Below are 27,913 nucleotides of genomic sequence, written 5' to 3'. Positions count from 1 at the left end.
TCTGTAGATCTCTCTGTAGCTCCTGCTGGGTGGCCCAGGGTAGAGGCTGACTTTTCACTTCTCTGGAGGCCCTAGAGTCAGTGCACCTGGTGGACAGCTTCAGACCATATCAGATTACAACTCTACACATCCACAAGAAACATACTCAAGGAGCAGACTCAGTGAGCACCAAAGCCCCACTGAAGCAAGTCCTGCTCCATAGGGGTGTTTCCTGCACAGCAGCTCTCCCACTGTAGTTGCAGCTGGTCCTTACGGCCGATTGGCCTGGAGGTCATTTCCTCCCAGTGACGCCAATAGCAATCAAGGCTCAACTACAACAAGACTGTGCACACAGCCACCCAGGGGCACACCTAGAGTGCCCAGCTCAGGTGACTGGGGAGGCTGAGCCACTGGGCTCTACAGGATTCCTACTACACAAGGCCACACTACCAATTCCAGGAAACGTAGCAGCTCTACCTAATACATAGAAACAAACATATAGAAGCTGCCAAAATTCGGAGAAAAACATGTTACAAATGAAAGAAATGGAAGCAAACAAACTACTAGATACAGAGTTCAAAACCATGGTTATAAGGTTACTCAAGGATCCTAGTGAGATCTTCAAGGGACTCAAAGAGCTTCGGGGAACTTAGTGAGACATTCAAGGATCTTAATGAGAATGTCAAAGACAAAAAAAGTCCAGTCAGAAATCAAGAATAATTTACAGGGCTTCATCAGTAGATGATTTTGAGAATCAAATCAATGATTTGGAATATGAGGAAGCATAAACAATCAGAAGAGCAAAAAGAAAAAAGAATCCTAAAATATGAAGATAGTGTAAGGAGCCTCTGGGACAACTTCAAGCGTCCCAACATTTGAATTATGGGGGTGCCAGAGAAAAAGAGGGCAAGATATTGAAAACCTATTTGGAGAAATAATGACAGAAAACTTCCCCTACCTGGAGAAAAAAATAGACTTACATATCCAGGAAGCTGAGAGAGTTCCAAACAAGAGGAACCCAAAGGGGCCCACACCGAGACACATCTATATAATAAAGAGCCAGGGTCCTAACAACCCTTACGACCAACGGCTTGACCAGACCAGAAGTCAGTGCTGGGTTGCCATGGCAACCCAGACTGGGGCCGCTGCAGGCGCCCCGGCCCAGCACTGACTGCCTAGGGCAGTGGTTGGCAAACTACAGCCCCTTGAGTGTGGTTCTTCCACAAAATACCACATGTGGGCGCACATGTACAGTGCGATTGAAACTTCAGGCCACACTCAAGGGGCCAAAGAGCTGCATGTGGCTCGCAAGCCGCAGTTTGCCAACCACTGGCCTAGGGAGCTGTGGATCAGGCCCAGAGAGAGGCCTGCAGAGAAAGATGCAGGGTCTGACCCATAGCCTCTGTGGCAGCTATTGATCAGAACTTGCCTCTCTTTCTCTCCCAGCCCGGCCAACAGCCCCGCCTCCATTTCTCTCCAGGCCTCCACCAGGGCTGCTGATTAGCCTGGCCTTTCTGATCAGGCCCCGTTGATAGGCCCAGAGATGCTGATTGGCATAGAAACTGACCAATCAGAACCAAATCTGGGTCAACTGTGAGGAGCCAATGGCTGCCTAGGAGGCGGAGCTTTTGACACTGACTGGCATAGAAACTGACCAATCAGAAACACATCTGGGTCAACTGTGAGGAGCCAGTGGCTGCCTAGGAGGCAGAGCTTTTGATGCTGACTGGCATAAAAACTGACCAATCAGAAACAAATTGGCAGGCAGAGGAGGGTAGTAGGGGGCGAGGTCAGGCCTGCAGGGGAGGGCAGTTGGGAGTGAGATCAGGCCTGCAGGGGAGGGCAGTTAGGGGTGAGATCAGGCTGGCAGGGGAGGGCAGTTGGGGGCAACCAGGCTGGCAAGGGAGGGCAGTTGGGGGTGAGATCAGGACAGCAGGGGAGGGCAGTTGGGGGCAACCAGGCTGGCAGGGGAGGTCAGTTGGGGGTGAGATCAGGCCGGCATGGGAGAACAGTTGGGGGGGCAATCAGGCAGGCAGGCAGGCAGGTGAGTGGTTAGGAGCCAGTGGTCCCAGTTTGTGAGAGGGGTGTCCAACTGCCGGTTTAGGCCTGATCCCACATATCGGGCCTAAACCAGCGGTTGGACTTCCCCGGAGAGGTCCCCGATTGGAGTAGGTGCAGGCTGGGCTGAGGGAACCCCACCCCCTCCGTGCATGAATTTCGTGCACTGGGCCTCTAGTCATAATTAAAATGCCAAGGGTTAAAGACAAAGAATCTTAAAAGCAGCAAGAGAAAAGCAGTCACTTACCTACAAGGGAGCACCCATATGACTGTCAGATGATTTTTCAACAGAAACTTTGCAGACCAGAAGGGAGTGGCAAGAAATACTCAAGGTAATGAATAGCAAGGACCTACAACCAAGATTACCCAGCAAAGCTTTCATTTAGAATTGAGGGTCAGATAAAGATAAAGAGCTTCACAGACAAGAAAAAGCTAAAGGAGTTCATCACCACCAAACCAGCATTACATGAAATGTTAAAGGGTCTTGAAGAAGAAGAAAAAAAAAGGATTAAAAACAAACAATAAAATGGCAACAAATATATATCAGTAATTGAATCTAAAACTCAGAACAAATGAACAAGGAATCCAATGAACAAAATAAACTAGTGAATAAAATGGAACCAGAGGCATGGAAACATGGAACACACTGATGAATCTCTAAGGGGAGAGGGGAGGAAGAGATTAACCAAAGAATTCATATTGGACACACACGATAAATAGGGTGGTGAGGGCCTGGGGCGGGACTGGATCATGTTGGAGGCGGACGATGGGGAGGGAAAGGGGAACATCTGTAATACTCTCAACAATGAAGAGTTTTGTTTTTTTTAAATGAGTGACTCCAAGGTCTTCAGCCTAAGTAACTGTAAGGATGGAGGTGCCATCACTGAAATAGGAAGACTTGAGGGACGAGGTTTTTGGGGAAAGAGCAGAAGCTCAGAGGTGCCGCTAGATAAACAGGTGGAAATTTATATATGTAAATAAGAGTCTGGAGTTTAGTGAAGGGATCAACTCTGGAGTTATAAGTGTGTATGTGGTATTTAAAGCCATTATGAGTCTGGATAAGGTATCTCCTAGGAAGGGAGAGTAGATAGAGAAGTTGTTAGACTATTTTCTTTGTTTACAAGTCAAGGAATCAGAGACCAGAGAAGGAGTGATCAGTGAAGGAGAAGGGAAACTAGGAGAGTCTGGTACCTGAAATACAAGTGAACAGAGGTGAGTATATTCTAGGTTGTCTAAAGAATGAGAATTGACCACTGGATTTAGCAGTGTGGAAGAGCAGTTTCAAGTGGAGTAGCGGGGGGTAAAATCTTATCAGAGTGAGTTTAAGTGGGAAAAGTGGAGAGAACAAATGTGGCCCACAGAAAGGGCTTTGCCAGGGGTCAGATGGCGAGTTGGGGCCAGAGCTTGAGCCAGTTTCTTAACTTTCAGGCCTATGGGTACTCAGACCTATGGTGCCCTGTCTTAAGTAAGGAAGCCAAAGGTCTCTTTGTAAAAAGTCATTACTTTAGGCTGAGAGCTGGGAAGGGGGCTTGCTATGAGTTCCCCTTCTTATAATCTGTAACATGATGCCCATTTCAGGCAGTTCTTTCTCTGGTTGCCCTAACGCAGTGGTTCTCAACCTTCCTAATGCCACGACACTTTAATACAGTTCCTCATGTTGTGGTGACCCCCAACCATAAAATTATTTTCGTTGCTACTGCATAACTGTAATTTCGCTGTTATAAATCATAATGTAAATATCTGATATGCAGGATGTATTTTCATTGTTTGCAACCCACAGGTTGAGAACCGCTGTCCCAATTGTGCAAGCCTGAGGATGCCAACCCTTGAGTTTGGTCTGATTTCTGCTATTCGCAGTTTAACCTCTTACCTTGGTCAAGAGTTACATGCTTACTAAAAAAACATCTGTTACTAGTATACTGTCCCAGAGGCCTGGTTATAGAAGAGAAGCCTTTGTAAATGCCTGGGAGAAGTGATAGGTTCCCTCCCCATTCTTAAGTTGGGCTGCAAGGAAGACCCATTTCCATGAGACTAGTAAAGAGACCAGCTAGATCAGGTGGCTCTAGCAGGGTGAGTAGGCTAGCCCAGAGTAGAGTAAGTGAGCATGCGCTTGCCTGCTCATTTCTAGGGCCAGTCAGCAAATGGCAGTCAGGGCCTCCCTGTGAGTGCTGACTTGGCAGTAGACCCCACCTTTCTAGAGCTCATAATATTCCCAGGAAGTTAGTCAGATTATGCTGTGAGAAGGTCTGCACACCCAGCAGGACTGTGCTTCAGCCTGTGAGTTCCATGAGGAGAGCGGTCCATCTTGCTGACATGCTGTTGGTCTCTAGCATCCATCCCTCCAAGCCTTGGAACTTCCCAGACCTCAGGCCTGGCCCAGCCTTAGAAGGTTGGCCTATGGAGAGGCACTGAAGTAGTGTCTGAACAAGACACTTGAAGGGCCACCTGGATTCTACTCCCAACCTAGGTTCTCTGCTTAGAGCAGTGGTTCTCAACCTTCTGGCCCTTTAAATACAGTTCCTCATGTTGTGACCCAACCATAAAATTATTTTCGTTGCTACTTCATAACTGTAATGTTGTTACTGTTATGAATCGTAATGATGGTCTTAGGCGACCCCTGTGAAAGGGTCGTTTGACTGCCAAAGGGGTCGCGACCCACAGGTTGAGAACCTCTGGCTTAGAGGGATTTTCAGATGATATTTTTTTCCACCTGCAGATCTGCCCACTAGTCCCGTGGACCTGGTGATCAACTGTCTGGATTGTCCTGAGAACGCCTTCTTGCGGGATCAGCCCTGGTACAAGGCAGCTGTGGCTTGGGCCAACCAGAACCGGGCACCAGTACTCAGCATAGATCCTCCAGTGCATGAAGTCGAACAGGGCATTGATGCCAAGTGGTCACTGGCTCTGGGCCTGCCTCTCCCACTAGGAGAGCATGCGGGACGCGTCTATTTGTGCGACATTGGCATTCCCCAGCAGGTATTCCAGGAGGTGGGGATCAACTACCACTCACCCTTTGGCTGCAAGTTTGTAATCCCACTACACTCTGCCTAGAGGGACTCTGGACAGGCTGGACCCAGTAGTCCCCTGCTGCTCCTGACATTGAACTAGACAACGAATGCCTTAAGAGGATGTGAAGCTTCATGGACCTTATTGTTAAAATTTTCTCTTTTGGGTTTGTTTCTTCTGTGAGAGGACAGATCATATATATTTTTTCTTTTGAGAATATGTATTTAAAGCTGACCTGTCACCTGCCCTTCGCCAGGAAAGGCTTTCCCACTGGGTGTGTGAGTCAGGTGGCAGGCTGAGTGTGCAATGGCTCCAGGCATTTCTACACTCGGTCCCCTGCATGGCCAGGTCGGGCTTTGTTTACAGACCGTAGGCAGCTTACAAACTGTTTCAGGTTTACAGCCACTGGGCCTGGAAGAACGTCTTGCAGGGTTGGGTAGGTCCTGTTTGGGGGCCTGTACTTCCTCTATTTCAGAGCTGGTGGCTTTGTCTCCTCTCTGATCATGTACAGCTGACTGCACTGCAGCTATCCACTAAAGGACAGAGTTGCACTCCCCATTCGTTTTGAGCGCTGTGAGGCCTCCCCTAAACCCCACCACAAGTAGATTTGAGGGCTTTTTACCCTTTCTCCTTAGCTGATCAAGTTTTATGCTGGGATTTTCCCCCAAGGGTCCTTCCTCCTTTCTAAACCACTCTTGAGAGGCAAGGAAAAGGGTGGCATCATCGCAGGTAATATAAGGTTATGTTACTGTAGAACCACAATGCCCATCTTGCCAGCATTGCTCCTTAACCCCGTACCCTCTCTAGCTGTGGGGGGAGGGGAGGGGGAGCATCTGCTTAGTCTGAGGCAAGGCCCCTGGTGCTGAGCCAGTAGAGGCTCCCTGGTGCTTCTGTCCTAGGCCACTCTTTGCCAGCATATACATAGCCCTGTTTTTCCCCCCCTGTAGCTATCATCCAAGAGCAGGGCACATGTCCCTCCCTTGTTGGAACCCTTTTTGGTTGTCCTGTCTGAATAGGCTTGGGACCAGAGCCTTATCTCAGAGATGCCAAAATGAGGCCAGTTCTGGGTAAGCTAGCTAATGGGGCTCAGCCATAGAAACACACTGTTGCTCAGATCCTAAGGCACTAAGCCCCTACCAAGCATATCAAACTCACGGCTGGCTTAAATAAGGCATGAGGCCTGCCGGCCTTGAGTTTGACGTTTGCCCTACCTTCGCAGGCCTAGGCCCTGAGGGCTGATAGAAGCCATGCCCTGGAGTTCCTGGCAGCAGTCCTTGCAAAAGACTTGTGCTTTAATGCCTTTCTCAGGGCTTCAGACTGCCTTATGTTTTGTGCCTACCCAGTCTGATTAAAGGGGTGAGTGGGAAAGCTCACCAAGGATCATGGACACCGGTAGGCAGGCACTGGTTTCAGGCTGCTTATCACTTTCCTATAGGAGCATAGCCAGGAACAAATGAGGCAGGGCAGAGAGGGCTGGTCCCTCTTCCTCCCATCCTTCCACAAATGTTCAATTGTTTCCAGCAGCGGGAGGACAGACTGTCAGCCCTGTGCTGTGTATCTTCCCTTGGCCTCTGCTCACTCTCAGGACCAAGCAGCTCCCAAGATTGGGCCCCCTTTTTAGTCACAGGGCCATAATCTGTGCTGGATTACAGGCATTTTAGTAAGCAATCACTAAGCAGTTCTGGCTGCCTATTACTGTGGTTAGGTCCCTTGACTGGGTACAGTGGAAAATGAGCTAGGACAACCCTGGCCCCAAAGAGCTTGCTCTGGTAAATTGCTGTGGCCTAGGGGGGATGGCCTTGAGGGGCCACTGGGAATTTATGCTCAAGCCTCTTTTTTCTCCCCCGGTGGCACTGCCCTCAGCTGGGCATTTCCCAGTCAGAGGCATCCTGCCCACAGTGCCCAGTCCCCAAGGGGCCCCAATCAGGTAGTCAAGATTCATTCAAGTAGTTCTTGGGGGACCAAAAACCAGCACTAAAATAAAGCTGAATGACACAGTCCTGTGCTCTGGTAAGTTCTGCTCTATGGGCTGCAGGGAGATACTGCACCGAAGCCCTAGGAGCCCGCTTTGTCCCATGCTTGACAGCCTTCATAAGCCATAGTTCTGGGGCACATACAGCCAGTAAAACTAGATGCCCCCTGGTGAATTACAGCAGGTCTTTCCCCTTAAAGGCCTTTATATAAAGGCCAGTGGGAAACGGGTGCAAGGCAGGGCCTACGTGCAGCAGGCTAAAGGCTAAAATTGCCCTTCTGGGCCCAAAGGAACACCCCAGCTTCTGGTCTTTTCACTGGTTGGTCCTGTGCCTGGCCCAGTTCATACTTAGCTCTCCACAAGCTGCACTGCTAAGAAAGACTTTATTAATAAGATGGGGAAGGGAGAAGGCAAGGAGCCTGGAGACGACGCACTGGTACCAGGGGTTACAAACAGTAAGAAACACTTTATTATAACTTTACAACATATAAATAGCTTGGGTCAAATCTGTGCTTTCTGGCAGCTGGGCATGTCTCCGCCCTTGCAGGCACCTGCCTTCCTTCACATTGCACTGTTCATTGGGTGGCTCTGGCCCTGGGGCCCGGTGGTTAGAAGTTGGAGAAAGAGGGCCAGGCAGCCCAGTTCCATCTCCTCATGTAGTGGCCTGTGCCTGTCATCTGCTGGGGTTGCGGCTGGTGTGGAAGGACCGCTCCTCAGGGGTCAGGCCAGCAAAGAAGGGGTGCAGCAGGGCCTCCGCCAGTGTGATGCGCTGGGCAGGGTCAAACTCTAACATCCTCCTCATCAGGTCAAACAGCTGCACGTGCTCCAGGGAGTCTTGGAGCATGTAACTCTGCTCAGGGACACAAGGTATCTCAGTGTGATGGCAGGGGCGTGGCAAGCCTTGCTGCATGAGTTGAGGCACTGATGCCTCCTGGAGGCCTGACTGCCCTCTTGGACAGTGAGTGGCTCCATTCTTTTATGCCTGTTAAAGCATTTTGCTCTGAACTTGTCAGGCTGTTTTGCTGGTTTGGTGCCTCTGCCCACACATGCAAAGTCCTCACAGGTAGGTAGAAATCACCTGTCAATGCACCAAATGCAGTTGACAGAGGCTTCCTGGTCATGTCTAGTCTTCCCTCCCCCTCACCTCAGTCCTGCCTAGTTCTTCCCAAAATTGAGAGAAGAGGGGGGCTGGAAGTAGTACGGTCTCTGGTGTTCTGGTGTTCCCCAATTATATTCATAGCCACCCTGTTGGGAAGGGGTAGGCTAAGAACCCCTCTGGAGCAATTTGAAAGAAGCCCCATTGCCAGCACCCAGCAGCCTCTCATTGTGCCAGGCAAAGGGGCAGCCTTTAGCTGCCTGGCCTGTCTCTCTGCTATATGTGTGCCCTGTGCCTTGGCATGAGTTGAGCTGGGGGAAGCCAGAAACTGACCTTCAGAGGTTTGCAGTTCTCCTTCACATACCGGCCATCAGAGCTGTTCTCATCCCAAACCAGGCCCCCTTTGTAAAAATATTTCTGCTTCCTGAAAGGGAAGGAACGGAGGGAATCGTTTGTGGGTGTGGGTGTGGGTGTGGAGATAGCAGGAGCCTGGGGAATGGCAGCAAAGCCAGGCAGGGAGTCCTGGTCTGACCCAGCAGGGCAGCAGGTTTGTCAGGTCACTCGGAGGAGCATACAGGGAAAGCTATGAGCCTGGGTGAGCCACAGCATCTTCTGCAAAGACTGTGCAGTAGCTTTTTGACCCACAAGCAAGATGGGAAAGATCTATGGGCCAGGGGTCCTTACCTGGTACGGTGGATCATGTGTGATGGGATGGGCCCTAGGATCTTCTCCATCATCACCAAATGCTCTCGGTTTTCGTGGGTCTATGGAAGGTCGGGGATAGAGCAAGCAGGGTTCAGTACAAGCCTCAGCCCCTCAGGGAGGACAAGAGAAAAAAAGTGCCTTCCCAGTTTCTGTGGCCTTGCAGCAGCCTGCTACCATTTGCCAAGGATAAGGCCATGTTTCTCGCTCTCAAGAACGCAAACTGCCCCAGCCCATCTCCACACCCTCACTTATGCTGTGCCTCATGCCTCAAATATTCACTCTTTGAGCCCCTACCCTTCTTCCTTGATGGCTGAGCTTAAGACTCCCTGAGTGCTTCAGCTATCCCTACCTCTTCCTTTCTCTGAGCATCTATGACTCTCAATCCTGGTGGGTCTCAGATGGTCTTCCCACACCAGGCCCCTGTGGCCTGCTAAAGTATGAGCACCCAGGGTAGCAGGGCAGTGTGGGAGGGGCCTTACCTGGAAAAGTGTGAAGCCCCGGTAGTACTCAAAGAGAATGCAGCCAATGCTCCAGACGTCACAGGGCTGTGCCCAGCCCAGCTCTGAAAGCCAAAATGGAGAAGCTATGAGGCTCTGTGCTCTCACCCTAGAGGTCACAAGGCAGCTGCCACACTGGTTGACAGGACTCTTGCCCAAACCCCAGTACAGGTCCCTTTCTCTGCCAGGCCAAGTTGACAACCATAGTGGCTGCTTGCCAGTGGGCGGCAGGCAGGCAGGCACACTGTTGCCTCTGTTCATTCCCTCCCAGCAAGAGCCCACTTTATCTGGGTGGGGGGCTGTATAGCCACTCACCAAGGATCACCTCAGGTGGGCGGTAATGACGAGTGGCCACAATGGTTGTGTGATGCTCATGGTCAAAGGTAGCACTGCCGAAGTCAGCAACTCGGATGCTGGTGTTCTTCACTGACTTCTCCTCACAGCTCTGAGAGGCAAGGAAGGAGAGCCAGATCAGAACTCTGTCCCAGGGGGAACCTCGCTCTGCAGTGGGGCCTCCCCCTCTCCCCATCAATACCTTGTGCTCATTGTAGAGCGTTTCAAACTCAGAATTCACAAACAGGATGTTCTCTGGCTTCAAGTCTGTGTGGGTCAGCTGGTTCTCATGTAGAACTGGAGAGGCAGGAGAGAGGGGGAAGCAGGCTCTGAGAACCTGGGCTTCTCTGGCTCCTGCCAGCTCTAGGCCAGATCCATCCTCCAAAGCCAGTCTGCCAGAGACCCTCACACCATTACCTCAGCAGTGGGCTGAGGGAACAGACACAGCTCTGCCTCTACACTGGCTTCCTTCTCAAAGATTCTCTGTGCTTGGGGTCTTGGAGGGTTCAAATGCTTGAGAAGATGGGGGCGGGGGGACTTTCAATTCAAAACACCTTCCACCTCTCCCTGCAGGGACCAGTCCTCCTCAGCCTGGTCTCTCACCAAAGCTACAGCATCAGCCTTGGGGTGGTTCCCTCTCCCCAGCACTAGCTACATCCTTTGCGGGGGCTGCTGAATGAAAATGCAGGTCCCTTTATTAATAAATTAGGTGTCAAGCTGGTGGCAACAGAGTATTAAACCAAATTCAGTAACATCCATGAAGCCAGCCTTGCCTCTTCTCATCCCTAGCCCTAAGCAGGGAATCTTCCTTTTTCCTCCAATCCCTATCCCACTAAACCCTATCCCAGCACTTTCAGACTCCAGCTCTCATCTGGCACTCAAGACCCCCATAGCAGTGTGGCCCATCTCTCCCCAACATGGGCCCTTTTTCATGAGAGAGTGTCACCATGTGCTAGATCCAAGCCATCACTGAGCTACTTGCCTTGCTTGGAGTGCTCTTCACCATCCCCTCCATCTACACAGTCCCTGTTCTAGGTCTATCTACCTCCTGTCCTGCTCCAACCACCACAAATTCTGCAATGCTGGTTGCGGTCAAAGTAGGCAGATGGGAAGTAGTAGTGTCCATGTGGGCAGGAGCTGTGGGTGGATCTCCCAGGTCACCTGGACCTTTTCATCCTTTGCAGGAAGGTGGGAACAGGATTGGCAGCTAGGAAAATTCTAGAGCAGCTCTTTCTTTCCTCCTGAGTGTTGGTGGGCAGAGGCTGGCTCAAAAGGTCCCTAGAGGACCTCTCCACCTACAGATTCATACCTAAATGCCTTTCAGTCAAAGGGGCCCTGATATGTCCCAGGCTCAGCAGAATGGTTAGCAGTGTGCCCGAGTGAATGGGAAGAGCAAGACCACCAGGTGACTTTCCTGCCAGGCATGTAGCCACCTCATGCTCCATTTGAGTGTAGATACTTACATCTCAGGGCGTGGCAGAGCTGGTAGGCCATGTGCCGGACGTGTGGGAGGGGGTAAGGCTGGAAATTATTCTCCTTCAGGAATTCAAAGGTGTTCTTGCCCAGGAGCTCAAAGGCGATGCACATGTGACCGTGGAAGTTAAACCAGTCAGACATCAAGACGCACAAGCTAGGGGAGAAAGATGGATGGGGCTCAGGCTCTGTGCTGAGGGGGCTGGCTGCCCCACCCCTTCCCTCAGATGAAGCCAGTCCCCACTCCCTCCCAGGCCACGGTGCAGATACACAAAGAGAACCAGTTAACAGCAAGAGTACATCTCCCACCAGCCATCACCCAGATCAGCTTTGAGCAAGGACTAAACTTAATGCTATGAGGGGGGTGGGCTAGGGGGGCATTTTGATTTGAGGTCTCCTGCCTACCTACATAAGATATTGGGCATAATCCCTGCATCTCCAAGAAAGAATGATGCCAGGATACTCCACAGGACTAGCAGTGCCTTTTTCAACTCTCTCAATGGAAATTCCTGAGTCTGTATGCCAAAGGTGGCTCTCCTTTGGGTGTCTGATTATGTGAGCCCCAGCTTCCAGTTTATATCTTGTCTAATGCTCAGTAAGGCCCACAAATGCAGGGGTGAGAGGCCTGCTTCAGAACTCTGAGCTGGTTGTGGTAAAACCTGGGCTGGAATCCAAAGGCTCCTTCCAGCAAGAATCACTTACCCAACTCCCCTAGTTCTGAATGCACAGAGAAGTTATGATGCCAACCAAGTGAGAGGATACTACTGCTCAGCCCCAGAAGGGTCCAGGGAATTAGGGTTAGAGAGGATGCTTTCCTCACTCCTTGCTGACACTCACAACTTGTTCTCTTTGTCCTTTTCCTTGATCTTTTTGAGAACATTGATTTCTAGTCGGGCAGCCTCCCGGTACTTGCCCACGTTGCGAATGATCTTCAGGGCAACTTGAGACTTCCCTCTGGCACCAGGGAAGGAAGCAGAGGTTCTCATGAAAAGCTGCCCAGCTCTTCCCCCACCTTCCACACCAACCCAGCAACTCTTGGCAGACACCACCCAGTACTCAAGAGACAGGGCCTATCCTGAGGAGAACAGACAACGGACGCCCAGCCTGTCCCATGCAACATCAGACCTCTGCTCTCCTAACAGCACGCTCCTCTAGCACCTTAGGCTTTTATGGTCTCAGCTACCTCCCAGCTCCCCAAGAAAGAGTGGGCAGAGGGGCAGAGGCCTCTCCCACTGACCAACACCAGCCCCAGAGCTCACTCAGTAATAACTCAACCTGTAGGCGAGTCAGCTCCGATCCCTGTCAGGCTGTCTCTTGACCTTCCTAATCACGTCTGCAAAAATGGACAAATGGTTCCCTGGCAAGAGCTAAGGGTGCCCGGAGTAAGGGCCTCTCACTAGGAGGCCAAGGGCTGTTCCCTTTACCACACTCCCTCCACCCCCACCTGCCTGCCTACCAGCCACAGGTCATTGAGTGTCCAGTGAGAATTTTAACAATTCCTGTTCTGCATCCCCCCAGCCCCACCCCTACCCCCAGAGGTGACTTGTAGGATGATCTACTGAGGCTGGAACAGCCAGAATTCAGATGCTGAGTGGGGAACGAGCAATCGGCTCTCCTGCAAGGGTGTAGCCTCTGAGACCTCTGGGAGGCTTACCTTGGTAACTTAGGAAAGGCTCACAGGCCCCAGAGAAGAGGTATCTTATAGAGCAGGGGTGGGGAACCTTTTTTCTGCCAAGGGCCACTTGGATATTTATAACATCACTGGCAGGCCATACAAAATTATCAACTTAAAACATTAGCCTGCTATATTTGGTCGAACATTTAATTAACTTACCCTTAATGCCTTGAGAGGGCCAGACCAAATGATTTCACAGGCTTCATACAGCCCGAGGGTCAGATATTCCCCACCCTGCTTTTCTCTCCCTATCTCATATTCTCAGATTTTCAGGACCTCATAGGAATGGCCACCAGCCTCCTCCTAGAACAGGATCTCCTGATGGCCTTCCAACCTTCAACACAGGGAGGCTGCCTGTGGAAGCATTCAGGGTTCAAAGGCCCTTTTCGTGAGCTGAATTCTACCTCTTCACAACCCCAATGGCTGATTCCCTTTGAGTCCCTTGAAGGACCCTGAGCCCTGCCCCATAATGACTCCAGAAGTTAATTTTCCCTCTAGCTACTCAGAGTGGCACAGCTCAGAGAGCTTAGCTGCCACCATGTGCCACATCTCTCAGATCTGCCAGTTCTCTCTCTGGTCACAGTATAGTCTACATGACCCTATGCTCACTAATCCCAACCCTAACCTCTTGGGTCCAAGGTGTTTAAACTGGAACTGGGAGGCTTCCTTTCAGTCACCGTCACTATCTTATCTTGGGGCTCCATGACCAACTGGACTGCTGAGACTAACTGTCCCCTCCAAGCACGCCTCTGAATGAGGGAGCACTGCCCCACCACAAGAGCTAAGGAATATGGGCAACCCCTGAGCATGTTTCTTCATCTCTAAAACAGTAGAAGAATCATGTATGGGCAGCACATGGCTCAACTGAGACAGCTAGGATAAGCACTTCGCAGCTACAGCTCACCTGGCATGGTCCAAGCACTCCACCACCTTGCCAAAGGTGCCTTCTCCCAGGTTCCCCACAATCTCATCTAGGAGAGAAAAGAAGCAGGGCGTGAGGGACTGGAGGGCAGAGGGTCGGCAGCTCCTGCAAGTTCACAGCATTCAAATTCTCAAAAACAAAAAAGGTTTCTCTCTCACTGCTACACTCTTAAAAACAGAAGTTGCTAGTGTTTGTGTCATTCAGGCAATTACTGGTGGCCCCACTAAGGCACCACGCGCACTAGAGGCCCCTCCGGGCAGGAGAGGTCTGGTCTAACAAGGGGGTAGAAAGTAGAGAGGTAAAGTTTTACGAAAGGTGGCTGTACATCGCTCTTGGAGCCAATCGCCGATCCGGCACACCAGGTGGCCCTCCTTGTCATCTTCCACACTCCGGCTGCTGCGCTTACTGCTCTGTTGGCTTCTCTGCATGCACCGCCCCCCGAAACGCCATCCGACCAATCGCATGGTAGGCGGTTCCGATTGACAGATTGAGGTGTCAGTCAAAGGCAGAGGTGGAGACGGTGAGGAGCCGGTGGGTTGGTTGGTTGGATTTTCCAGATCCCAGCATTTCATAAGGCACACAGCATATATAACGATAGGGATATTGCAAGGGACACGTCAAGACACAAACTGACTTCAAAAACAGAAAAGTAAAAACAGCTACAGGTATGTAAAGACAACTTGGACGCTCAGAAAGATGACCAGCCTCTGCTGCTGAGGGGCCGGGCCATGCGGAGAGCCACAGCCTTGACACCCTTCTCTACTAAGTGTTCCCCTCCCAGACCCTCCCAGTATGCTTCGGCCAGGGTGGAGACGCAGTGAAAACGGCGCAAGAGTGTGGCTGTCCCAAGCCTTGGTCCATCATCCAGAATGGTCGGAAGCCACGCTGGCTTCAGCTGCAGAATGCCCAGCCTGTCTTTGCTTGCCTCTCTCTTGCCCACACAGCCCTGCACATACTCGACAGCTGCCACTCAGAGCCAAGCTACTACAGGCCTCCAGACAGCATCCATGGCCAGACTTAACATCATCACCAGATATGGCCTTCATTAGCAACCTTTTTACCACCAACCTCAAACAGGGAAGGAGCCAGGGATTCTCTGGGCTGGTCAACCTCCAGGCCTCCTACCATGATGGCCCACACAGGCCCCAAGCCAGCTTCTGCCATGGCACCCATGCTATTTCATAGGCCAGGCACATCCTGAGCCTCATGACAATAGAGGGCACCAAAAGAGACACAGAGCCACAGATCTGCACTGCCCTCCTGTGGCAGTGTGTGGCAGTGTGCAGAGAGGCCACCACGCCATGATGGGTGCACACAGTCAACCTGCAACCCATGGCCACTCAAAGTAGTCACCAGAGAGCTCAGCAGAGAAGACGCCTGGCCCCTCCATTGGTTCCGCCACTACTCCTCAGGGGCCTCATGGCTGGCAAAGGGAGGGAGGGAGGGGAGCGGGGGAGGGGGAGAAGACAGCACATAACCTTGGAGACACACAATAGGCTTTCCTTCCCAGAGGTGTGATTACAGTGTGGGCTCCTGGTCTCAGCAGAGATCTACACAACCTTGCACACTAGAAACACCACCAGGCCCTGTTCCTGGCAAGTGGCCTTCAACTAGACAAGGCCTAGAGCTGTAGGCCTTTCTGTCATTTCTTTACATGTCCCATCACACAGGCAGCTCATCCCTCGTCTTGACTGCCTCTCATGCGAAGAGGCTAGGACAATGATGGCGAACCTTTTGAGCTCAGCGTGTCAGCATTTTGAAAAACCCTAACTTAACTCTGGTGCCGTGTCACGTAGAAATTTGTTGATATTTGCAACCATAGTAAAACAAAGACTTTTTTTTTTAATTGATATTTATTTTATATATTTAAATGCCATTTAACAAAGAAAAATCAACCAAAAAAATGAGTTTGCGTGTCACCTCTGACACGCGTGTCATAGGTTCACCATCACTGGGCTAGGCTGAAGAAGGCCTGGCTGGAGGGCAAAAGGGAAGCTCCAGCCTGAGCTGATAAGAAGACCCTCCCCTACCCGTAGGCACTCCAGCCTCCGGGCCTTTGGGGAGGGGCGTGGAAGTGAGACTGCAGAAGTTGGTACAATCCACACCAGTCAGAGCACTGAGCTGTGTGGAGGCAATCTCTCAGTGGGAAGGACCAGGCCATACAGCTCCAGACCACACACCAGCAATCCTGTTAGGATCTCTAAGAGGTATCCCTGGCCTCTTGCACCCAAGCAGCCTGAACCTGGGGCAATGTGGAGACAAGACAGGCCAGGAGCCTGCCAGCGCCGCAACCAGAGCCCCTTCAGCTGACACCGCCAATGGGCCAGAAGATAGAGAAGCCAGGCCCTTTGCTCAGCCCTGTACCTAAAGCAGACGACACACACAAACACACGCACGCACACACACCAAATGCACGTGTGCAGGGCTAGCAGTACTCACCCAGACCAGCCAACCTGAGAAAAGGCTACGGACAGATGAGGCCTTAAAGCCCCAGCAAGCACACTCTGGCCACCACTCACCGAGGAGGCACTGCTACAAGACCTGGTGCGGCGTTTGTGGCAATGGTGGGCATGTTTGCGAGTCCGGTACGGCTCTCTATCCCTGGACCGTCGACGATGATGGGAACGTGAAGATCCATAGTAGTCCTCTCCAAAAGATGGGCTCCGCTCTTCACATCGGTATGTGTCGCTATCACGGCGCTCCCGGTACCGCCTCTGGTAGGGTAAGCGGTCATGGCTGCCAACAGGGTGATGGGGACATTGGTCAGATAGGGCCCTTCCTCCCACCAGCCAGGTTCCTGCTATAAGGCAAGAGGTATGTGGTGAGGCCCCTGCAAAAGACTCATAAGGGTAGCCTGTTGGAGCAGAGGCAGTGAGACTGAGGGAAGTGGGGGAGGGGGAGTATATGTATATGAAGTCCAACCTCCAGAACCTGAGCTACTGACGGCATCCCTTCAGTGGCACAGGAGGCAGAGCGCTGGGGAGTGATCACAGTGGAGGGCCTCCAAGGGTTCCAATGCATCGGAACTCCCTGTGGCCTGCTGAGGCTATCATTTTGGTCTGGGGTTGAGATAGGACTAGGGGCCAACCTCTGGAAAGAACTAAAGTTTCTAATCCCCACTGAGGAAGGCTCAGAGGTTGGCAGGAGAGATGCTGGCCTAGCCTAGAAAATCGAGTGTGTGCCAGGAAAAGAAGTCTCAAGGGCAGAGAAAGAAGGGGCAGCAAGAATGGAAGTAAACACTGAGGCCAGGGAATGCAGCTGAAATCAGGGAGGAATCCAAAGAGGACAGGGCAGTGATCTAGCCAAGCAGAGGCAGCAGTCACTTAAAGGAGACCAGGGCTGCCACAAGCCTCCACTGTCTCCCAGGCCCAGTGAGGGAAGGAGCCCTTCCTTTTGACCCAGTTCTCTCTCACCTTCTGGACCGAGATCTCCGGGGTGGAGGCTCCCTTCGAGATGGGTATCGCAGTCTCCCTTCGTGCTCCCGACTGTAAGACCTCCTTCTCTTCCATCGGTAGCTCAGGTATGGGTCTGGCTCAGGGGAGCGGTATCGCTTACAGTGATGCATCTAGGCCACAAGAAATGGACAGCCCTGCTAAACATGCAGCCAGCCACCTGGTTGCCTGAGCAGCCTAGGCACTCCTGAAGAAGAGGTTCATTGTTCCATTTGAGGCAGCCCCTCCAGGGGTTTATGAAGTGAAAAAGAACTCTGAGGTCACAGTGGTCAAAGAGCAGACAATAGAACAAACAAATGAACAAACAAAAAGCTGCTTCCCCAGCACAGCATCACTGATTGGCCTGATGGCCTGAGCACTTGGGGAACCAGGTGAGCCAGGACAGGTGCTGAGATGGAACACAGGGCGGGGTTGGTAAGCACCATCCATCACAAGAGACAGGGAGAAAGGGAAGCCTCCTATGCTCAATTCCCTCTTGCCTTACTGTGGGGTCCTACGAAGCACCTGCTCTGTCAAGCCAGAGTCAGATGGCTGTTGGCAGGGTGCCAACACGTAGGAGCCAAGGGTGAAAGTGCTCAAGTTGAACAGCCTGTGGAGGCCCTGAATTGGACCCCACTCAAAGCTGCAAGGACACAAGTTGTATGAGGAGCTACAGGCATAAACAAGACCAGCTTTTGGAGGAAAAGGTGTCCAAGGGTCTCACAAACATTCCCTAGCCCACCTGAGGGTCTGGCCCAGCAGATATGGGGGTCTGGCCGGCCCTTGCTGGTCCATACTCGGGGTCAGCACCAGTAAAGATGCTAAGACAGAGCACCCAAGTGTTTTGCCCAACACCCATTCAGCACCATCCAGACATCTTCAGTGCCATACTGGGCAATGCTTCACCTCTAGCCAACAGTACTGTCCCTCTTCTAGATCCTCTGCTCTAGAACCTTTCTCCTGCACCCATCTCAGGCTGATGTGCTCAAGGAGGCATACCAAAAGTGCCCACATCACTATCCTTGCTCAGCAAGGACCAATATCCACTACAGGAAATTGCCAGGCTGTATCAGCCACCAGCGGAGAAAGATAGCTATGTGAGGCCAGCTCCCTATTCCACCCACCCCAAAAACTCTGACAATGCTTGCCTCCATGGGAAGGCTGGGCCAGAGACCATGGCCACCCTGACTCCCAACCCTTCACTTGGACATAGCCAACCTCCAAAGGTGGTCGGTCAGTCTTGGGTTTGCCTGACCAAGCACATTTTGGACAAACTCACTGAGACTGGCCCATCTCATGAGAAGTCTGTCAGGAAAAGAGCAAAATGGAATGCGCAGAGCAGCAAGGCATATCTGACAAAACTCCTGGGAGCTTCTCTGTGATTCTAAGAAAGTCTCTGCCCTCAAGTCACCCATGAGCAGGTATCTTCCCGTCTACCTGGAAGTCCAGGTCCCAGCAATCCTTGGAGGTAAATACTATGTAAAATTACTCATAGCTCCTCAAGTACTTAGAATGTTGTTCTGTTTTGATGATCAGCTGACTAATGTTTCACTGTCTTCCTGCAATTACCCTGGGTCAGGTGCCCAAGCTATGAAATGAAGGTGGTATCTCACATCTCCCTAAGTGACACAGATGATGCTCCAGTGGCAAGGATAGATGCCCTGCCCATCCTTACTGGGCAGACAAAGCACCAGAGCTGGAGGCCATGGTCTAGTCCACATCAAGCCAAAGACTCCCTCCTGGGATCTAGATGATTCTTAAGTCAACACATGTTCATGTTAGAGGAAAGAGCACAGCTTCAGTGTCAGACAGATGTCAATCTGAATCTTGGCACTGCCACTTCTATATGTGTACCTTAGGCAAGTTATTCAACTACTGACCTTCAGCTTCTGTGCGGATTACATTATGTCATCCCTTTACTAAGATGTCTAGCATATCTTTTTAGGTCAAATGCCTAACCCAAGACTGTGCCCACAAGAGGCACTGAAGGGAGTTCTTCATTAATGTTAAAAAGGTTCCAGGTAGCCCAGCTGGCATGGTTCGGTGGTTGGGCGTCAACCTACCAGGAGGTCAGAGTTCAATTCCCAGGCAGGGCACATAGGGCACAGGCTCAATAGGGGGTGCGGGGGGTGCGTGCAGGAGGCAGCCAATCAGTGATTCTCTCTCATCATTGATGTTTCTGTCTCTCTCTGCTTCTTCCTTCCTCTCTGAAATTATATATATATAAAAGATTCCAGGTAACACCAAAGTCTGTGTTAAATGCCTTACGGGCATTTTATAAGTCTCTTCCAAGGGACCATGGGGGGAGAACTCTGGGTAGAAAACCCTACAGTGCTGGCCTCCTGACCAAGCCACTCTAGGTCTTGGTTACCATGTACTATACCTGGAAAATGCAGATAACATCTCCCAGCCAACTTGGCAAAGGAGATGATAAGCTATAAAGTACTTCACATAAGGCAATCATAGAGGAAATAACCTCTCCTTCAACACATTCTAGGCAGGTAAGTACTAGGTCTATCTAGTGCCCCTCATTATATTCCCAGCCAGAGCTTTAGGGCCCATTTCTCTTCAATTATCTCTCTCTGAAACCCCAGCAAACAGGTTATTTAAAGAAGCTAAGGGCCACAATCATGCTCAAGAAGACTCTGCTCTACACAATGAAGGAAACCAGGCGGAGATGCCAGCTTTTCTCTGAGCACAGACCTAGTCGGCTTCTCATTTGCTCTCCTGGCCAGTGAACTGGGCTGACAAGAGCAGCCAGCCAGGTCAGCGGCTGCCCTCCCGGATCCAGCCACCCCAGCGCCCCACGGTTATTTTTGGCTGACGCTCTCCACCACTGCAATTTCAAACCCGCCACCTTGCAAGCCGCCACCGAGTGAAACACTCCTTTTCAAGGGCATGGAGGAGGGAAGCTGGAAGGCCGCCAACTCCTCCGCGTCAAGGGGCCTGGCTCAGGCAACTCCCACCCCAGCTCCACACCAGAGTGCCCGCACCCGGAACTACAGCACAGACGCCCGGACGGGCGCAGCTCGGGCACTGGTACTGTCAGCTGGGCCTAGCCCCTCCCCCGGGCTGGAGCGGCTCCGTCAACACAATAAAACACGCGGGAGCCTGTGGCCCTAGCTCGCGGCCCTTCCTGCCGCCCCGGGTCCCGGAGATCTCAAAGCTTCGTCCCCCGTAACCGCCGCCCACGGCGGCGAGCAAAGACCGGGGCGGGCGGAGGAACGCCAGCCTGGGTCGGAATCAAACTCCAGGCCGCGAGGGGAGGAGAGTGGGACCCAGCCTCGAGCCGGGGGCAGGGGAGGGACCTGAAAGCCCCTCCAGGAGATCTAGGTAGCAACCGACCCCATTCCGCGGACAGTTGCAGGGCCGAAACGGAATCCCTTCAGGGGCCTCAGAGGCCGCGCAGGCTCGGCCTCCAACACCGCGGAAACGAGAGGTCGGGGTCTATGGTGACCGCCCCCCGGGGGAAAAGCGGCGGGTCAGGGGTGAGAGGTCGGGGACCCGGGGCGTCAGGACTCGGGGCCTGCGGTGGCCAAGGAGAAGAAGGGGCAGGCCGGCACCAGCTCGGGAAGCCAGGGACCTGCATCCGGCGAGCCTATCGTGCTGCGGTGGGTCTGGGACCACACTTACCGTCTCCCAGGCTCCGGCGGCGACTAGGCCCCACTTCCCGCTCCCAGCGCCTCTTCCGCTTCCGGCCCCAGCCTCCGCCCGCGGCGGGCCCGCCCCTCGCGTGACGCAGCTGTCTCCAGCCCCAGCTCGCTAGCCTGGCTGCTCTAGCTCCCGACTCGAAGGCTCTGGAGGACCCGCCTTCTCCGCCCAGGTCCGTGCGGAGTCTGTAGAGACTGGTTCCGAGAAAGCCTAAGGGCATCCCTGGCCCGCCCCCTGCCGTGTCGCAAAGCACGTAGGCTTCCGAGACTTGGTGAGGGAGCTGTCCCAGGCCAGCGGGCGCTCGGAGCCGAAAGACGGAGCCACGACTTGGACCCAGGGCTCAGCCCGCTCGGCCGCCCCGACGCCGACGGCGCACGCCCAGCTCGCGCGCAGGAAGGCATTGTTACGCCGTCGCCTCCGTGAAGACCCGGCGAGCTCCGAGGCCCGGGAAGGCAGTCGTAACTCCCGCTTACATGAAGAAACGAGACCACATTCTTTTTGGGGGGTGGGGGCAGTGGCAGCACGCCCAGTGCCCGTAGGCCCGCCGAGCAGTGTTATGGGGAGACGCCCAGGACCCCAGAGGCGGGCCGCCGGCGAAGGAGGCTCTCCCGCGAGCAACGCAGCAGGTTGGAGCCTTGTTGCTCTGGCGTAGACCCCGCGCCCCGCCGCAGTCAGGCCCCACTGGCCATTTCTCTCCGAGTCACTCGGCGACCCCGGGAGCAACAAAACCCTCCCACCCACTGCCCCGCGCTTGGTCGGGGCGGGATAACGAGGCCGTTTCCCAGAATAGAAAACCCTAGGTCGAGCCCTTCGGGAGACCTCGCGGTTTGTGAGCGTGCACTCCCCACAGCTCGCAGGCGCGGTTCAGCCGAGCGGACCGGAGGGGCCCTAATCGCTCCCACGCCCGGCCCGGGCGGCGGCGGGAGAAGCGAAACGCCCCTCCGGCCCCGCCCACGCCACGCCCCTCCCGGCGCCCAGGGTTTCCCCGGCCCCGCAGGCGCGGTCCGAGCGGAGCCATCCCCTCCCGAGTGGCAGAGGCCCCTCAAGTCCTAGGTCTCTGGCTCCCCCTTAGACGGCCCTGACGGCGTGGCTTGAGGAGCTGCCCAATTCTCCGCCAGCTCCACCATTTTCAGCCGAAGCTAAGTAAAAACGGGATGCGTTAAGGCACCCTCAAGGTCGGTTCCTAGTCCCCTGCCAACCAAATGCACCCACTCCCCAATAGAGAGTTCTGGGGCCTTTTCAAGTGTCAGAGACGACCGAGCCCGGATGTCCCCGTCCCTAGATGTCCTCCCCCCCAACCCCCTTAGCGTGGCCTCCGGGGCCAGAGATTGAGTTGCCAGTTTTTGCCGGGACCCAATGCTTGGCCTGCGGTCGCGTCCACGCCACCATTTCAACCATTGCGACGAGGTTGGGAGGACCCTGTGGTGTCCCCTCCTCCCACCGCTTAGTGTTGCCACGGTTTCCATGGCTCCTGGAAGCAGAGGCTCTCAGGCTCCTATCCCGGGCGCTAAGTTCTAAGGGGTAAGTCGGGTCCACCTTCCTACCAGCTCTCCCACCATCCACCATGGAGAACCCGGAAGCCCTTGCCTCCTAGTAACAAAACAGCTCTCTTTTTCTTGAATAGAATAGGAGCAGTCTCCCTCGCCAAAGCCTGCAGTCCAACCGCTGTTACGCCTGAGATTCTACCATTTAGGATTTCTCATTCCTAAAAGAAAGCCTGAGAAGAGACCTGGTATCCTGGACTGAATGTATCTGCAGGAGACACTGGAGCCAGGCCTGCAGGGCCAGGCGCAGAGCTGGGATGGAAAAGGGAGTCTCCATGGGGCCAGCTGAGACCCCCTGCCCAGGCTCACTACACAACCTTACTGCAGGAGTGGCTGCTGAAGCTCACCAGGAATGGGTCAAGCAGCTGGCAGGGTCAGCCCCATAGGAAACCCAGGGCACCAACTGAGCCAGGCTGTGCCCACCTGTGCCAGTGACAGAGATGCAGGGGAGCCTGGGCACTGTCCTTGGGGGATTCCAAAGTTGGGTGAGGGACTCTAGGGACACCATAGTAAAGAGAATAACCAAGAGGGACAGATTAGAGCAGGGCCTCCACACAGCACATTCACATTGTAGTCTGGGTGGGAGCCCTGCTTTCACATTGGGTGAGGTGGCCCTGTGAGCACGAGGTAAGCCAGCCTCTGTCACCAAACCCTGAAACATGCCCAAAGCCAGACAGCCCCCCTTCCCCAAGTATTAGCACTCCTGTTTGTCACAGTCTGGCTTTTTATGGGAGCATTTGAGCATTTCAGCTTCAACAAGCCCTGTCTCCACTACACATGGCTGAGCCCCTCCTGCTGGCCCAGGGCCAGCCTGGGGGGACTTGAATAACCTTATCTACCAGGCTCTGTCAGGATGCTGAGGAGTAGAAGTGCCCAGGGCAGAGAGTTCTGTGTGTGCAAGGAGCTGTGAAAGAGGCATCTCTGCCCCAGTCCCCATCCCAACCAACAAGACAATGTGACATCCATGCAACTTGAAATCATTGAGAATGGGGTAAGGCGATCTAGGGTCCAGGCTGTGTCCATATTGCTGTTTCTACTAGCATACTTCAGGTCCAGGAGGTACAGTGCCTCTTAGTGAAGAGTTTCAGAAGATGGCTGAGTATTGGAAAGCAGATGGGGGAGGTGGTAGTTGCATTGAAATTTAAAGAGGAGGAACTGCAGAGACTCCAGAAATATAATGAGGACTGGCTTCCCCAGGTGTATGCTCCTCCTTCCTCTCTCTCCCCTCAACCCCTTCTTCCCCATGCTCTTCCCCACTGCCCTGTCTTTTCTGCAAGCCAATTAGTCTCCCTCCTCCTTAGGATGCTTTATCCTACACTTCCTCCCCTTCTTCTGCCCCTTTCTCATTATGTTCCATCATCCATTCATTTATTCACTGAGCATCTACTATGCCTGGCCCTCTTCTGTGCAGGGGAGAACAAAATTCAGGTCAGAACACGCCCTATCCCCAAGCTTATGGTTTGGGGCCACACAGTCATCAAGCTGGCAATTACAATTTAAGTGCCTAATGAGGAGAAGCACAAGGGGGCAGCAGATAGGAAGGTCCTCCCCATATTGAGGGTTTCTGGGCCACTGAACTTTAATGAAAGATGAACAGGAGCATTTTCCAGGAGTGAAGGAACAAAGCTTTTACCAAGGCCCAGAGAGGAGAGACATGGAGGTGGGATGTACATAGTCCCTGAACCAAACGAGAGGGAGGGTGGGGGGGTTACTGTGAAATGTAGGACAGGGGCCAGAGCAAGGGCTTAAGTGTCCCAGGCCCTGTCCACCTGACTTGAACTCCAGCTTAGTGACTGCCACTCCTGGCCAGTAACCTCTCCTAGTCTCTTGGGCAAATATGTATGTGCACAGGCAGACAGACATATGGACACACATCCGGAGACACAGAGAAGCACACCAAAGAGATGGCTTGGAGTCACAGGGATGGAGAGTTGTAAGAACCCAGAATGGAACCCTGCTGTGCTGCAGGAACCCCTACTGAAGCAAATCTGTTGATCTGGCTGGAAAGGGAGGTGGGAGGGGGGGGTCTCAGCAGCAGTGCCTTGCTGGCCTTGAGCCTTACAAAAGGTGGAATTGGTCTAAATCAATTTATCTCAAACTGGGGTCTCTGAGAAGGCTGTTAGCTGCTCAAGAAAGCCGGCAACTACACATTTGTAAGAAACAAAATCTCAGTTTTTGTATTTCTCAACCCAGACCCTTGAGGATTGTAGATTGTCCTCCTCGGGTCGAGATGGACTATTTTTATGGGGTGTGCATGCTGGTTAAGTTGGGGGCCTACAGTGGACAATGTCAGCGAGAAGGCAGGGCACACAGTGACCTGGGGCTGGGCCCTCTGGGCATTCAGACTCCTGGAAGCAAATGGCACCAAGTGAGTCCTATACGAACAACACCCCAAACCAATGCCAACTCAGGCCCCAACTCTAGGGCCTTCTTGTCCCTTAGGGACTGCCCGGGTAATTTCTCCCCTCTCCCTAGCCCAAGAGATGCCCTTCCAGGGCTCACCTTCTTTGAGCAAGTGGGTATTTCCAGGCCCTGGGCCTGTCCAGGGAGGGTGACTTAAAATTCGACCCTGGGTCATGGGCAGGGGTCCTATGGGGAGTGGCTGATGGGAAGAGGTTCTCAGAGAGAGGGGGAAGCAGCTGGATAGGGTCTGGATGCTGCTTCCAGCCAGATAGGGTCTGGATGCTGCTTCATCAGACTGGTGGGAGGGGCTCCCAGGGCCTCCAGCATGCTCCACCTCCAGTCCCATTCCCAACCTCCAACTCCTTCCACTCTGACACTTTGTGTCTCTACCTCAGTCTGTCTTCCTCATCATTCCCAGGATTCTATGGTCTTCACCAGGGGTCCTTAAACTTTTTATTTTTTTTAAAATATATTTTATTGATTTTTTTACAGAGAGGAAGGGAGAGGGATTGGGAGTTAGAAACATGGATGAGAAATATCAATCAGCTGCCTCCTGCACACTCCCCACTGGGGATGTGCCTGCAACCAAGGTACATGCCCCTGACCGGAATCGAACCTGGGACCCTTGAGTCCACAGGCCGATGCTCTATCCACTGAGCCAAACCGGTTAGGGCCCTTAAACTTTTTAAACAGGGGGCCAGTTCACTGTCCCTCAGACTGTTGGAGGGCCGGACTATAGTTTAAAAAAAACTATGAACAAATTCCTATGCACACGACACATATCTTATTTTTGAAGTAAAAAAACAAAACGGGAACAAATACAATATTTGTATTTGCATGTGGCCCGCGGGCAGTAGTTGGAGGACCCCTGGTCTTCACTGTCCCCAAATTAGTGGTTGAGACTATGGGTTCAAGGAGGGGGTTGGGAGGCTGAAAGAAAAAGGTAAAGGGATTAAGACGTACAAATTGCCATTTATATAAATGGTCACGGGGATGTAAAGCACAGCATATGAAATATAGTCAATACTATTATAATAACTACTAGTGGCCCAGTGCACAAATTCGTGCACATTGAAAGGAAATTAATTAGAAGAAATATTTTAATATCGCTATTTGCCTTTTCTCTATAATAGAAGTATCAACCAAATTCACGATCAATAATGACAGATCAAAACACACGCGTTTGACTGACGCCAGCGAGAACTTCATATGTATCGCACATGCACAAGTCAATTTGGCCTTTTATATATATACTAGAGGCCCGGTGCACAAAAATTTGTGCACTCGGGGGGAAGGGGGGGGTCCCTGAGCCCAGCCTGTGCTCTCTCACAGTCTGGGACCCCTCTGGAGATAACGACCTGCTGGCTTAGGCCTGCTCCCGGGTGGCAGAGGGCAGGCCCAATCCCTAGAGCAGGGCCGATTGGGGAGTTGGGGCGCCGCCCCCTGTCATGCACAGAGCAGGGCCAATCAGGGGGTTGGGGCGCTGCCCCCTGTCACAGAGCAGGGCCCATCAGGGGGGTTGAGGCTCTGTACCCTGTCACGCACAGAGCAGGGTCTATCAGGGGGTTGGGGAGCTCCCCACTGTCACTCACAGAGTAGGGCCGATAGGGGAGTTGGGGCACTGCCCCCTGTCACACACAGAGCAGGGCAGATCAGGGGGTTGGGGAGCTCCCCACTGTCACTCACAGAGTAGGGCCGATAGGGGAGTTGGGGCACTGCCCCCTGTCACACACAGAGCAGGGCAGATCAGGGGGTTGGGGTGCCACACCCTGTCACACTCAGGGCAGGACCAATGGGGAGGTTATGGCTCTATCCCAACACACACAGAGCAGGGCCCGTGGGGGGCGGTTGGGGTGTTGCCCTCTATCACCCCCAGAGCAGGGCCGATCAGGGGGTTGGGGCACCGCCCCCTGTCACTCACAGAGTAGGGCCAATAGGGGAGTTGGGGCACCGCCCGCTGTCACACACAGAACAGGGCGGATCAGGGGGTTGGGGCGCTGCCCTCTATCACCCACAGAGCAGGGCTGATCAGGGGGTTGGGGCGCCACCACTCTCACACTCAGGGCAGGGCCGATGGGGAGGTTATGGCTCTACCACGTCACACACAGAGCAGGGCCGATCAGGGGGTTGGGGCACTGCCCCCTGTCACACACAGAGCAGGGCCGATCAGGCAGTTGGGGCGCTGCACCCTGTCACACACAGAGCTGCAGGGCGATCAGGGGGTTGGGGAGCTCCCCCTATCAGGCACAGAGCAGGGCTAATCAGGGGGTTGGGGTGCCTTCCCCTGTCACAGAGCAGGGTGGATAGGGAGGTTGTGGCCCCGCCCCCTGTCACACACAGAGCCGCAGGGCGATCAGGGGGTTTGGGCGCTGCCCCCTGTCACACTGATCCCGGTGCTGGGAGGCATATTACCCTTTTACTATATAGAATAGAGGCCTGATGCATGGGTGGGGCCGGCTGGTTTGCCCTGAAGGGTGTCCTGGATCAGGGTGGAGGTCCCCACTGGGGTGCCTGGCCAGTCTGGGTGAGGGGATGATGGCTGTTTGCAGCTGGTCACACAGCCTTCAGGGTGGGGGTCCCCACTGGGGTGCCTGGCCAGTCTGGGTGAGGGGCTGAGGGCTGTTTTCAGGCTGGCGGGTGACTGAAGCTCCCAACCGCTCCTTTTTTTCTTTTTTTTTTATTCTGGGCCAGCTTTAGCTTTGAGGCTTGGCTCCAGCTCTTAGGCCTCCGCTGCTGAAAGCAGGTTTCTGGCCTTTGTTTACCTTCTGTATTTGAAACAATGTTGCGATCCTGCTGGCTGAAGCCCCATGGACTAAAGCACGTTTCTGGGGTTTTTGTTTAGCTTCTATATTTGTAACATAGTTGCTGAGAGTTGCAGCTCAGAGGCCGGCAGTGGCAGGTGGGGAACGTTGGAGTCCTCTGTCACTGAAGCAAGGAAGCCTCATGTTCGCTTTAAGCTGCCTGGCTGCCGGCCGCCATCTTGGCTGGCAGTTAATTTGCATAGCGCCCTGATTAGCCAATGGGAAGGGTGGCAGTCATACACTAATTACCATGTTTCTCTTTTATTAGATAGGATAGAATAAACTTGCTTAATTAGACCTGCTTTCTGATTTAGCTAAACTTTTTCCAGCCCAGTGAAGCACCCCAACTTCTCTTTCAGGTAATTGT

At 53.1% G+C, this 27,913-nt stretch overlaps 2 protein-coding genes across 8 annotated transcripts in view; one reads left to right on the top strand and one right to left on the bottom strand.

Annotated features, from left to right (window-relative positions):
* Nucleotides 1–7,041, top strand: part of EDC3 (enhancer of mRNA decapping 3) — a 121,466-nt gene extending 114,425 nt beyond the window's left edge. For all 3 annotated transcript variants that reach the window (XM_036348821.1, XM_036348806.1, XM_036348814.1), the window contains one exon: nucleotides 4,754–7,041. In XM_036348821.1, the coding sequence (XP_036204714.1) occupies nucleotides 4,754–5,088 (335 nt within the window). In that variant the 3' untranslated portion in view covers nucleotides 5,089–7,041. The remainder of the gene's footprint in view (nucleotides 1–4,753) is intronic.
* Nucleotides 7,042–7,461: 420 nt separating this feature from the next.
* LOC118675872 (dual specificity protein kinase CLK3) overlaps nucleotides 7,462–27,913 on the bottom strand; it is a 104,955-nt gene continuing 84,503 nt past the window's right edge. For 2 of the 5 annotated variants that reach the window (XM_036348735.1, XM_036348746.1), the window contains exon 9: nucleotides 17,136–17,281. In XM_036348735.1, coding sequence (XP_036204628.1) covers nucleotides 17,268–17,281 — 14 coding nt within the window. In that variant the 3' untranslated portion in view covers nucleotides 17,136–17,267. The other 3 variants (XM_036348786.1, XM_036348793.1, XM_036348777.1) reach the window with 3 other exon arrangements.

The sequence above is a fragment of the Myotis myotis genome, unplaced genomic scaffold (genome assembly GCF_014108235.1).
Source record: "Myotis myotis isolate mMyoMyo1 unplaced genomic scaffold, mMyoMyo1.p scaffold_m19_p_1, whole genome shotgun sequence".
Lineage (NCBI taxonomy): Eukaryota > Metazoa > Chordata > Mammalia > Chiroptera > Vespertilionidae > Myotis > Myotis myotis.
Note: the sequence above shows the minus strand (reverse complement) of the source record. Positions and strands in the feature narration are given on the sequence as shown.